The sequence below is a fragment of the Aulonocara stuartgranti genome (genome assembly GCF_965226115.1).
Source record: "Aulonocara stuartgranti genome assembly, chromosome: 13".
In the NCBI taxonomy this organism is placed as follows: domain Eukaryota; kingdom Metazoa; phylum Chordata; class Actinopteri; order Cichliformes; family Cichlidae; genus Aulonocara; species Aulonocara stuartgranti.
In genome coordinates this window covers 21,955,224-21,967,877 of record NC_138949.1, presented here as the reverse complement: position 1 = coordinate 21,967,877, position 12,654 = coordinate 21,955,224, and the positions used below count along the sequence as shown (strand labels likewise).

The 12,654-nt window shown below is 40.7% G+C and overlaps 1 protein-coding gene across 3 annotated transcripts in view; it reads right to left on the bottom strand.

Moving 5' to 3' along the window:
* Window positions 1–12,654, bottom strand: part of adam12b (ADAM metallopeptidase domain 12b) — a 99,514-nt gene that overhangs the window by 5,887 nt on the left and 80,973 nt on the right. For 2 of the 3 annotated variants that reach the window (XM_082557350.1, XM_082557352.1), the window contains exons 17-21: window positions 10,793–10,870; window positions 8,902–9,010; window positions 8,370–8,556; window positions 7,526–7,634; window positions 5,016–5,270 (exon numbers count right to left, since the gene is read on the bottom strand). In XM_082557350.1, coding sequence (XP_082413476.1) covers window positions 5,016–5,270; window positions 7,526–7,634; window positions 8,370–8,556; window positions 8,902–9,010; window positions 10,793–10,870 — 738 coding nt within the window. The remainder of the gene's footprint in view (window positions 1–5,015; window positions 5,271–7,525; window positions 7,635–8,369; window positions 8,557–8,901; window positions 9,011–10,792; window positions 10,871–12,654) is intronic. The other variant, XM_082557351.1, reaches the window with a different exon arrangement.

Here is a 12,654-nt window from a genome sequence, read left to right as displayed (position 1 = left end):
AGAAAAGCTGCTCCAGTAAACTTGCTACCACAAGGGTAGTTGTGAAGGCCAAAGGGGGTTTAACCTGGTACTAGCAAGATCAACCTAATAAAATATCCAGTGAATGTTTATATAATAGAAAAACCCCACAAAATTTATGGCATGATTGAGGGGAACACACGATTCATAAAAATGAGTTGAATAGTTTTGTGTGTGAGAACTGACTAGCTTGTGTATCAGTCCCTGACCTCAACCCCATCCACCTTAAATGGAGATATGAGTCAGACCTTACCTTGTCTAGTGTTGATGATTGAATGGATGTAAATCTATGCAGGCAAGCTCCAAAAATCGTGTGTCTATTCTTACTCACCCTGCACTTTGTCCATGGAGTGTATGTTAGTGTGTTGCTGCAGGTTGAAATAAGCAAGGAGAAACTAATATTACAGCAGCAAATACCAAATGTTTTCATTTTTTGGCAGAATAATCTGCGGTTTAATTTCTGGATAAAACCAGAAATGAAGCTGGTCCATAAAATGTCAGAAAATAAATAAAATCCTCCTAACAATTTTTCTTGCCAGTCTTTTCCAACCAGCAGTCCAAAATAAAAGCTTTACAACAGCTTTGCTGACATCTGCTCGGCCACAACAAGAGTCATGTCTGCAAGAAGCAGTTAGAACAAGAAGAGCTCTTTTCATTTACTGCATGTTGTTAAAGACAGTCATGTGAAAAAGGAAGTCTTCATAGGACATCATGCAGCCCTGTGAAAAACACACCCTTTGGCTCAAAAGCTTATAGAACCACCTTTAGCAAGAATGAAGTGAATGTATCTGTGTGATCACTGTTAAATCACAGTTAGATCACAGTTAAAGTGCTGATCACTGCAGCACTTTAACTTTTTCCTTTTCGGCATTCTGCTGCCGTACTTGGAATTATTTTCCTGTTTTATGACCTGGCCAAGCTTAAGCCGACAGACAGATAGCCTCGTATTTGAGTCCGCGGTACTTTGGTATACAGAAGAATTCATGGTTGACTCAGTGACTGGAAGGTCACATGGCTGAAAAACAAGCCCAAATTAATGCTGTGTTTGGTTTTTGCCTAACGTGGGGCGAGTTATCATGGCCAAACATCGCCTGTTTGGTCTGGTGGTCTATCCAAAGGACATTGTTGCTGCAGTCTTGTTGTTTGTTCAGATGCAAGGCTTTGTCTTGGCAGCCCTTCCAAACAAACTGTACTTGTTCAGTCTTTTACTAATTATACTCTCATGAACTTTAACATCCTAACTGAGGTCTGTAGAGTCTGAGATGCAGCTCTTGTGTTTTTCTGAGCTTTGGACGGTCTGAACTTGGAGTGAATTTGCTGGGATTACCACTTCTGTGCATAATGAAGTGCATTTGAATAGCACCACCTGGCTTCTACTTACCGGCTTAATTCTCGTGGAAGCGGTAATAGTATTCTTAAATTTTCACAGGACTGCATAGAGCTCCTTTGTGGCCAAAGCACTTTGAGCAAGCAGTAGTGCTTGCTCATAGGGGGTCATATGTTTGTTGGGTTTTTCTCTGTATGTATTATTGTAGGGTCTACCTTACAATATAAAGTGCCTTTAGGCGACTTTTGTTGTGATTTGGGGCTGTATAAAAAACATTGAATTTAATCGAATTTCCTTAATTATGTAGTGTTTGTGGTAATAACGTGTATACAGTGGGATTTTTATGTGATCCAATTTGAGATATCTGTGTGAATATTGTGTATCACCCACTGTGTCCTTTCCTGTGAGCGTCGTTCCACTACTGCCAAGCTTCTACATGAATTAAGTTTAAGTGAAGACCAACTCTTTAAGGGAAGAAAATCAGGCTGTTTTCCAGGGACAAGCAGAAAAAACTAAGATGTAAATAGACAGATGCATCCACTGTAATGCAAGATTAATCCAAGACCCATGTGCATTGTAATACCACTCTTGGCAGAAAACCTCAAACTGTAACTGGAAACTTGGTGGTGTTCACATGTCTTAATTCACAATGAAGGATTGCGCCGTCCTCTGTGGCTTGAGAAAGATCTATGAGCCCTGAGCCTACAAGCACCTTTCAAAACCCACCGGAGGAACTGAAAAATGCGCGGTCGTCTTGCCAAAAACAAAACTATTTTTCTAGGTTCCTTAAAAGATGACATTTTGGAAAGGCACGATTTTCACTCCTCGCCAGTGTGACGCTGCAGTATGCTTGTGCAGTGCAACAAAACTGATCTGTTTCATATTTATTGGACTCTACGGGTATCTGATTTGTATTTTTCCTTCAGCAAGACTAGATAAAAAAAAAAAAACGGGTCCCATGCAGTTTTGTTTTCATCGCAACAAACGTGGGATAAAATTTACTGCCCTGGAAACACCTTGATATTAATGGACTGCGCTCGGCACAAAGAGAAACACTGCAAGACAAGGCGCTGTTTAAAATAAGACATACTGGCACAGAGAGCGGAGGTTGGGGTTTGTGTCAAGTCTTACAATAAACTTGTTAAACGCTTTCTTTTTAAGGACTGATGTCCTGTTCGTCCTTGTTGGCCTGCTATTAAATGTCAGCAGAACTCTGTCTTCTGTTTCTGACCCACATGTGCCATCTCTACTTCGCCCATCTGTTTCATTGCAATGAAACGAGCTAACAGATATTAGCAGGTAGCGGGATTTCACTGTTTTGGCAGGCAGTGAGCAGCCAATTTATAGAGCAAACAGTGGCCTTTCAGCTAAAGTACATCTTTAGTTGGCACGCAGTCATTGCAATCAAGGGTAATATGCTGCAAAGCTTAACATGGACACCACAAAACCATCCAGAAGTGGATGCGATGCCAGGTGTTTCTGCTGCTCACTAATGCAAAAGTAGCCAATGCTTTAATATATATTTAAAATACACTTACATTGTATAAAGTAATTTATGTATGTAAAAAAGCAGAAGCATCTCTTGCATGGTCAGGCATTATTATGACTGAAATATAACCGTTAGTACAGAGTCATCAATGTATAAGTGGCAGTAACAGATATTGATGGTTTTAACTACTACCCCACATAAAGTTGATCTAATAAAGGTAGCAGCTCCTTTGATTGTATATGATCATCAGGTGATTTATGGCAGAAATTTATGAAAGTTCTGCTACAAAACTTTTCTCTCGTTTTTTTGCTCTTATGTGGGATAATTGTATGTTTTTGGGACAGCAAATACAATACTTGAAATAAAGTGATTTAGGAAGCCTACAGGGGATATGCCTCTATTATAAAAACTGCAGAAGGAGGCATTTGAAAGTGTTTGGCAAATCGCTGCATTTTAAAAACCTGATCCCATTCTTGAGACAATCTATTTGTGTCTACTAATCTCAAAAAAACTTGAGCACATGTGCTCATTTAATTTCCACCATGTTATCCTCGGAGGTATACAAACCGGACCTTTCTCCGTGCTCTGCTTTAACATCTGGGACTATGTTCTAACGCAAACAGAGAAACAGATGCAAAACGAATGTCTTCCTCCTTATTTTTCTATTTTAAACAGACAGACACATCTGCCAATTTCCCTTGCACCCCGCTGTGGCTCACAAAGCGCCGTCATCCAGCACAGCTCTCCTCGCTGTGCTACTCCGGGAACAAATCGGGATTTGGATCCACCACCAGAGCGGACAGATGGATTTACTATCTCCACCGACTCTGATTCTGCCGGCTCAGCAGAAAGCAGCACCTTACTCAGGAGCTGGGTCACCGTGAGGGAGACAGATTGAATTTGTTGTCGATATGTGGGCAGGCGAACCCACTGCAGTGCAGAAATCCAGCAGGTTCTGTTATCCAACATTTAGCTACAGCCTTTAAAAATGACGACACAGGTGGCTGTTCAAGTTTTAGGCCATTAGCTACAATTTGCATATATTTTACATTACTGTGGAGCATTTTTTAAGGGTACATAGCTTTTCATATTAATTCTTACCCTACAATCCATTGGTTTCTGTTACTTTTAGTAGGTTCTGAGGCTTAAAATGCACTTTTCATCTGCCACAGCGAGCTCTATTCTGCTTTGTTTATTGTTGAAGTTACATTTCTATAAAACGTATCAAAGAAATCAAAAGAGAAAAAAAGTAAATCATCATGCATAACAAAATCATGCATAACAATTTCATAACACCACTGCTTCTGATTCTGATCTCCAAGCACACACACATTTATCTCAGCACAATATCTGGACCTTTCAGCCGCACCACATGAATCTTCCTCTGCAGATGGAGTCTGCCCTGTAATCATCGAACTGTGGATATTCAAATTAAGGACCGTAAGGACTTCTGATCGAGTCAGCGACTTTTTTTCCAAGGTAAAGGATTTAGCTTTTACAGATGAGGTGGGCTTAAAGTGCTTAGAAAACGTGAAATTTGAGCATCTGCTATTCCATAAGTGCTAAGCAAACTTCATCTGCTGAGGAAGATTGCTTTTTTTTGCAAACTGACTCAAATCTAAGCTGTCACAGTGTCCTTAAATGCCAGGGATTCATTGCAATTGACTGAGGATGTAACTTTAACAAAAAAAAATACCTGAATGTTCACCGTGACCTATTTCAGGGAGGCTTCAGGTCTTGGCAGGTTACTTTGGCACTTTACTGAAATGTAATAAAATTGATGGCGGCCTAGATATTGTGGAAAATAAGTGTAGAAATGTGTGGCGTGGTTGAGAATATAGTCTGGAGTAATGTAGAGGAACATATACACAACTTGAATTTAATGGGCTGTTGAGAATGTACAGTCCATTAAAGCTGTGGTCAACAAAAATAAATTGCAATTTTAAACTTTACAGTAACAATTTAAGACGAAGGCAAAGATAAAGCTTGTGAGATCAAAGGAAGTCCATTAAACCTGTTTCACGACAGCAATTATGCCATGAAGTGGCAGGTAAACAGAAGTGTTAGTGATGATATTAAACACACTTCTGTGTGAGTCACGCTGTGCTGTGAAAAAAGGGTCTGTCAGTGTTTAAATAAATAAAAGCATTTATCAACGTTTTTTTTTTTTTTCATACTAACCTGGTCCACTCTGTACGACGACTGATGGCGTGGCAGGCTGAGAAAAGGTTGCACCCTAGGTGGCGGGGAGCCGGACGCGTCCGTCGGCAGGACTTTGTAGTGTGCCGGCAGAAGAGGCAGGGTGGGCTGCCCCACACTGAGAGACACCGGCATGGGCTGACTGATGTGGAGGGGCTGGTAGAGGGGCAGTCTGCGCAGGCTGTGAGAGTGGAAGTTGTGCGGTGGGAGAAGAGGCTCTGCACTCAGGAGAGATGGCTGAAAAGAGATCGCACATGTTATTTCCAGTAATACATAAATTGTAGTGAGGTAGCATACATAATAAAATGATCCTGAAACTAAAACTTAGAAATCAAACTGATTTTATACATTATGTTCAGGGACTGCGGCCAAATCTGGAACAAGGCATCTTTTCTCTCATGAGATCACAGTTTTTATATTTAGTCTTTGACAGATAAAGAAACTATAACTAAATTAAACTTTACCTGCTTTTTTAAATATAACATATGCAAATGTGAAAATTCTCATCTGACAGGCTTTTACCTTCCACTCTCTCTTACCAAGATTATTTTCTAAACCCCTGCAATTTAGTCTTGTTGGTGCTAAAATAATTAGAATGTGTGAACCGCAGACAGGCATTTTGATGATTCATTTTCTCTTATTAAGCAAAATGTCACAAATATTTCAGCTGCAGCTTCTGAACTGTGAGGACATTTCCACCCATCCATCGACGTTCTCGGGTCAGCCGAGAAACGTAACCTCATTTCCTCCCACTTCTACGACACGCTGAAATGACCTCACCTAGGAGCCACTTCGGCTGAATCCAGATCCTCGCACCAGCTTAACTGCCTCCTTTTGATAAACATTACATGTTGAAAAGCTCAAGCAGCAACTGAAAGTATTTAGGAATGGTTGCCACATGCTGTATCTGGGTCAGGTTTGTATGTTAATTCTGGATCCACGTGGACTCATTAGCGAGTCTCACTGCACACAGAACATCATCAAAATATATTTCTGAGGTGACACAAAGACTACAAAATGTCTCACACACTTTGGATTAAATCTTACTACCCTCTAGACTATATTAGATGGTGTCCTATGGCCTTTCGGCTCATGCCTCTCTTTAAAAAACAGTTATTGATGTCTGGCCCCGGTTGGTTTCACAGATCCTAAATTAAAGGTCCCATATTACACCCCTTATTAGCCAGTTAATTCAGGTCTCACATGTCCCTAGAAGGTGTCTTTCAAGTTTCAGCTTAAAATACCACACAGGTTGTTCAGTGTGCCACTGCTGCGTACCCATTTGTTTAAAGTCTGCTCCAAAAGGACTGTTTGAAGCACTGATCTGTTGCTGGCCAATAGCTGATGGTTTGACGGTTATTTTCACTATATTCTGAACCTTTCAGACCCTTTCAGACATGAAAATAATCAAACACACAATCTGCACAATGAAGTCATTAGGTGCAGCCTAATTTTGTCTAATGGTTCTAAAAGCTGAAGCCTGTGATATTAGGGTGAAACTGAGGTAACATAAAAGTAAAACCCAACTTTAGTCATAAAGTCTCATTAGCGTCAGAAAGCTGATGTCAGAATCAGCCATAAAACTGGAAAACAAAATCATTAGATGTGATGTTGTGAAATTGTAAAAGTCTGACAACATGTCCTGACCAGCTGTTCACCCTCCGCTCCAGAAAAAACGAAAATAAAAAAACCCCAATAACACCAAAAATGGCCATAAAGGATTTGGCTGCTGGACAGCACACATTCACATAAAGAGAAAATGCAGATGTGTTCAAAGACAGCTGACTGACATCTGGACTTCTGACAACTGGCTGAAGTAATCAGAATAACGAGAACAGACAGACAGATCGACCTCACTCAGTTATTATATTTAATATAACAATTTTTGCACATTTTTTGCAGATACTGGTGAGTGCAAACACAAACCAGATCCACACACCCACGATAAATAAATGCAAGTGCCTTTATTCTGGCACACAAACACAAGTGATAGGCAATCTCCTTCTGTGCTTATCGTTTCCAACAAACAAATCAAAGCCTATTTTCTTCCTCAGCATGAATCAATCACCTCTGCTTCATTCTCACAGCGAAACAAACAAACAACTATTAAAGAGGCTCAAATAACAACATTACAATCTCTCATAGATAGTGTAATCTTTCAATTAAAGTTTCTCCGCATCCTTTCAACAACGACACTGTAATTAATACTGCTTCGAGTGACAGATAGAGTGAGGCCGAATCGATTAGCCGGCATGCCATCATCTTGTTTTGTCAACGAGCATGGAAGCGTTACGGCTCTACGCCGAGGCCTGACTGCATGTTAGTGAAGTGCTCTAAGAAAATGTCATCATTACAAAAGAAACCAAACTGCCTGTGACAGAAATGAGCGCGCACACGCTCATATAGAGGAATTTCACGGTTGTATGAAGACACGGTGTAGGCCGACACGCATAAAGAAAGCTGTCTGACAGACACATTATGGAGACACTGACCTTAAAAATGTTAGCCCCGGAGGGTTTGGGGGGAGGCTTGCGCTGCGGTGTGGGTCTGTACATGGACTCGCTTCTGATGGGGCTGGTTGGCCTGGTAGCTTCCACGGATCTATGAGCACAGTGTAAGCAGTTTTTTTAATTTAGACATTTATATTTATATTTCACTACATGCCTCCTGCTATGGTATGATATAGGGAAGGTAGAGCACATTAGAAATGAAGCCTTTTCTTGTTTCTCAGTGCAGAAATATTACCCATATCAACAAAAAAGAGCGAAAAATGATAGTTGTCTGCCTATTTATACTTCCACACTCCTGCTACCACTGCTGTATTTGTATCTAACAGTGCGATCACACCCCTGATGAAGCAGATCAACTTAGAAAATCACAGTTTCAAGTTTGAAAACCGGTACTCATTTGCTTTTAGCTCTGCTGGTGCTTTAAAAACTCCTGAGGGAAATATCAGCCTTGTCAGCAGTGAAATGATTTATAACGTTCACCAGCTTTCACTGACTGTGTTTGTTTGAGGTTTGGTGACAAATATGTGGCACGGTGGGTAAACTGTCCAGAAAAGATCGGTGGCTAAGTTCAAATATATGCACATTAGGTTAATTGGGGATTGCTTATTGGCTGTAGGTGTGACTGTGAGTGTGAATAGATCGGTTTAATCCTGAGATGGAACAGACTCCTTGCCCACATGACCCTGAATTATATAAGCAGTTACGAAAATTGTCAACTATGTATATTTTGTGTACAAGTTTCCCATAAATAAACTTGCAAGAAAACAAAAATGCAAATTTTTATGAAATTTTCTTCTTCTTACGGGTTTTCAGAGGGAAATGTTACCTGAGTTTCTCCAAGGTGCTCTTCTTATTGGTGAAGAGGAAGCGCAGCAGAGTCTTCCTCTTCAGAAAGATGATTACGGTGGCTACCATTAGACTCACCAGGGTGACCAGGATTGCCACAGTAATCAGCACGCTGTCAGCTGATGCCATATATGACAACACGCACATTAATACACACACACGCACATCTACAGCACGGAACAATGACAGGACATAACGTAAAGACCGTTACAGCTCGGCCATGGCCAGCAGTTCACACAGTTCACATTTCTCTGCTCATTTCTGCTTCTCACTCTATTCCTTCTTTTTCTTTTTTTAATAAAAACTGTTTACAGTATAATGTATTACAGGGTGGAAAGGGAGTTGTGTTGCACTAGGAAAGTTACACTTTAGTCCAAACCACACATTAATCCAGAAATGACTCTGCAAGAAAGAGACGTATAAGGAGCTTTGTGTTCCTGCTTATTTCTGAGTTAGTGTTGTTGTTTGTCTGCCTAGATGAGTGACGATAGAACTTAAACTGTCCACACTACCTGCAGCTCTCATTGGCCCGCTGTCAATGCTCCCACCAAAGCCGGCTGTCTCGCAAAACGGCGGTGCCCAGTGTGCTTCACAGTGGCAGTTCTTCTTGTTGTTGCAAACCTGTAAACAAGGTACTTTTAGTGTGTATTAGATGCAATATTGACTATTTCTTTTGTCTCCGGCATCAAATAGTATCAAACGGCCTTAGATCTAACAGCAAAATAACAAGGTGCAAACTAAATTGGTCATAAACCATTAAATAAAGCAATCCAACAGAGCACTGACTGTGCTTGTGTGTGTACACTTATAATAGATAAAGCATGTGGAAGGGAGAGACTGTCCCCTAAAGCCTCGAGTTTCCAGTGCAGAAGTTTGATCCAGGAGGATTCCCTGGTGAAATAATGCAGTCCAGCTGTCAGGTGGATAGAAGAGGAGACAAATAGAGAGCTGAGCAGCTGTAGGGGATTAATATAGCACAGACGTACAGTCCAGAGACTTCCCTGCCTCCAGGCCATGGACACTCCTTTGCATCAACTGATAGGGTTAAGAGGCACTTGGGGGGTTGAGAGGGAGTTATGGATTGAGCGAGATTTATATTTGTGCGAAGGGAAATGTTACCATAATGCGTCATGAATAAAAACTGAAGCAGATGTGTGAAAGATGTGCGAAATCTAAGTAGGCATCAAATTCTTTAAAACTCTGTGGGGCAGCTATAGAGAAATGGATTACATCTCCTATACATGTAAAAGCCATTAATTACTTTTAAAAGTCTAAGAACATCTATGTGCTTGAAATGGTAATTAGATGAAACCACAATCAGCTACTCTGGTGCACACAGACACACATTTTGATCCGATTATTTATAGAAAACGTGGCATTGATCTGTGTTTAAAAGGTGCAGAAAAAAAGCCCCCAAAGTGCTTTTTTACCTGCTAAATAAGTAACAAAAAATAGATTCCAGCGTCAATACAGCGCATGCATTGTGAGATAAAGCAAGAGGACTTGCAGGCAAGCTCCTAAGGTAAATTCAGACCATTACTGCTTTCCCAGTCAGGTCTCGTACTGTGCGAGGTGTTTGACAAAATGGTAGGCAAATTATTCTTGGCAGATATTTCTGCAGGAGGGGAGATGCAGCTCTACTTCGCACAGTGGGAAAATAATTTTCTCAAATTCCCCCACAAAGTCATTTTTAATGTGATTATTTTTGAGCCAATCAACACGCGGCTACAATATTTTGTTTGTTGCTGTTATTTTCCATTTACAAGCTAATTTGTTTCACAGACATTTAGCAAATTATAAGAGGATAAAAAAAATATCTCAGAATCATAGCTTTGATTTCTTGTTGCACAAAATCTCGGCGCTTTACGATGCCGTAATTGAGTTGGTGTCTGTAAATTCATCTCGCCTGCGGTGAATGTTTGATTCACAGAACTAAACAACAAACTAAATAAATCATAAAAGCACCCTTTGCTGAATTATTAATAAGAGAAAAGGGTGATCATTTTAGAGCAGTGCGAGCTGCTTTTATGCTGCAAAAAAAGGACTATTGTGTGCAGGTGGACACCCTGACGTGCTGCACTGGCTCTTCTCCCTTTGTGTAGTAAAAAAGATGATGGACAACAATTTAAGTAGCCCCTAAATGATGCTGTAAAAGTGATTGATTTAACCTCGGTGGAACAATGAAGATTGATTGTACGTAATAGGAGAAGCTGCCATAAGTCCAAGGCTGTATTGTAAATACATTGTTGCTCTGCTGTTGTTTGCAATTACGGGGTATATGTAGCTGTTCCAAATGCAACTGAATAGATAAATACAGAGTTCTCACAGGCTTTTGACACTGTTTCAAAGGCTACAGTGTATAATTTAACACAAAAATTTGAGCTAATATGTACTTGCACTCACCCCACGTCCACTGCACTTTCCCGAGCACTCATGCACACCAAAGACGCTGACATTCTGGCATTGCCGATTCAGGCACACCTATAAAGAGAAAAGCACCATTAAATATTTCAGGAGGTGCTGAATTCAAGAGTCCATGAAGATGAACAGAAATACTAAGAATAAGAAGAAGGGTTTATACTTCTGCAGAACAGCTGGAAAATATCTTATTTATGGACATCATAAAGGAGCATCATTGATGCCTGCTGCTAACTCAAACAGAAGAGTGCAGCTGCCCTGTGAATTTTTATCAAACGGTCTTGAAGTTGAAATTAACATGATCAATTAAAACTACACATGCTGCATATAAATGTCATGATTAGGCTAACATCTGAAGAGACGTCTGTGGGAGATTTACAGCGAAATAAGCAATTTCCCACTCAGGTGGAAGTGCCGAATGCTGCTCAGGTAGCTGCAATGCGGTGCGGGGCTGAAGAGGCAAAAATCACAATAAGCTTTCTATTCTTTAGATCAAACAAAAACATCAGAATGTAAAAAAGACGGTTGCTTTTATGTAGAAAATAAGGCCCGCATTAGGCAAGCAGCTCTCATCTTATTCACTGCTACACAGCAAAATCACCAGTGTTAAATTAACACTGGTGATTTTGCTGTGTATTGCTGTGCAGGCTGTGAGCTGCTAACTTAATACCCTGATTGGCATGGAAATACAAATCCTTTTTTTAGAGAACAAAGGCACATGACAAACAGCCACCTCCAGGTCATCAAAGTTTCCAGGGCGCTAAGTCATGACTTGGGAGACTGTAGCCAGGAGACAAACTAACCTGGCTGACGTCCATTTTGCACACACAGCTCAATGGGGAAGGTACAAAGGCACCAAGGTACATCCCCGGAGGCAACCGAAAAAGCACACTTGTAGACCCTATTATTTAGTTCCACTGCTTGTAAGAGAAACACAGCAATTTGAAACACTTTTTATACGTAACCTTATGCAATACAGTAAATGTCTCCTGTGTTAAGAACAACCGTGTGAAACCTGGTTAATTTCTTTTGTGACACAGCCCTCACACGTTTAGCCAAGTTTCAATCACAAATGACTTTCACAAGTCCAAATCCACAGCTCTGGGGGGATTTGGTAAATGCAATCATCTAAAAATGCCTGAGAACTCCCGAGCAGGCATCAAGAATATCTGCAAGGATTTAATGCTCAATGACCTATTCTGACTTGCAGGAGCTTCACCAATCAAGTCAAGTGATAACTCCAACACCTACTATGTCCATAAAAATAATTTCAGATCATGCATACTGGCCTTAAACCCCTCCCAAAACCTGATATGACTCGAGGATCAAAAGGCATGAAAAAGGCATCGTTCTGGGGTCCAATGAAGAGTCCATGTGGTCCCAGCATGTCACTCAAAGCATTTGCTGCCAGCATCTTGGTGCCAGAAACCATGGGCCAAGCCCAGCATTTGTGACCCTGCCCCAATGGGTCAAAGCTGTTTTGGCAATATGGAAACAGATCTACTCAATAATAGGCAGGTGGGTTTAATGTCCTGGCTGATCAGTGTGTGCTCCCTCAACCGATTATCATCAAATCAGCAAATGTTGTAGATTGAAGAGGCAGTTAGGTCGGTAAGTTATCCACTCGAAAGCTATTAGCCTCCTACTTGGCAGGAGTAGGGACTGATGTCAGTGATGTGGTGAGAGAAGTTTGGAGAGGAACAAAAAGACAGAGAAAAGTTGAGAGACACACCTAATAAAACCAAGAGCTCAAAAAAAAAAGTCTTATTCAGCCCTAAGCAAGATGTGCAAAAATGCTCAGTGGATTCACACAGTTAGCTTTATTGGCCATTTTCTATAGGAAGTGA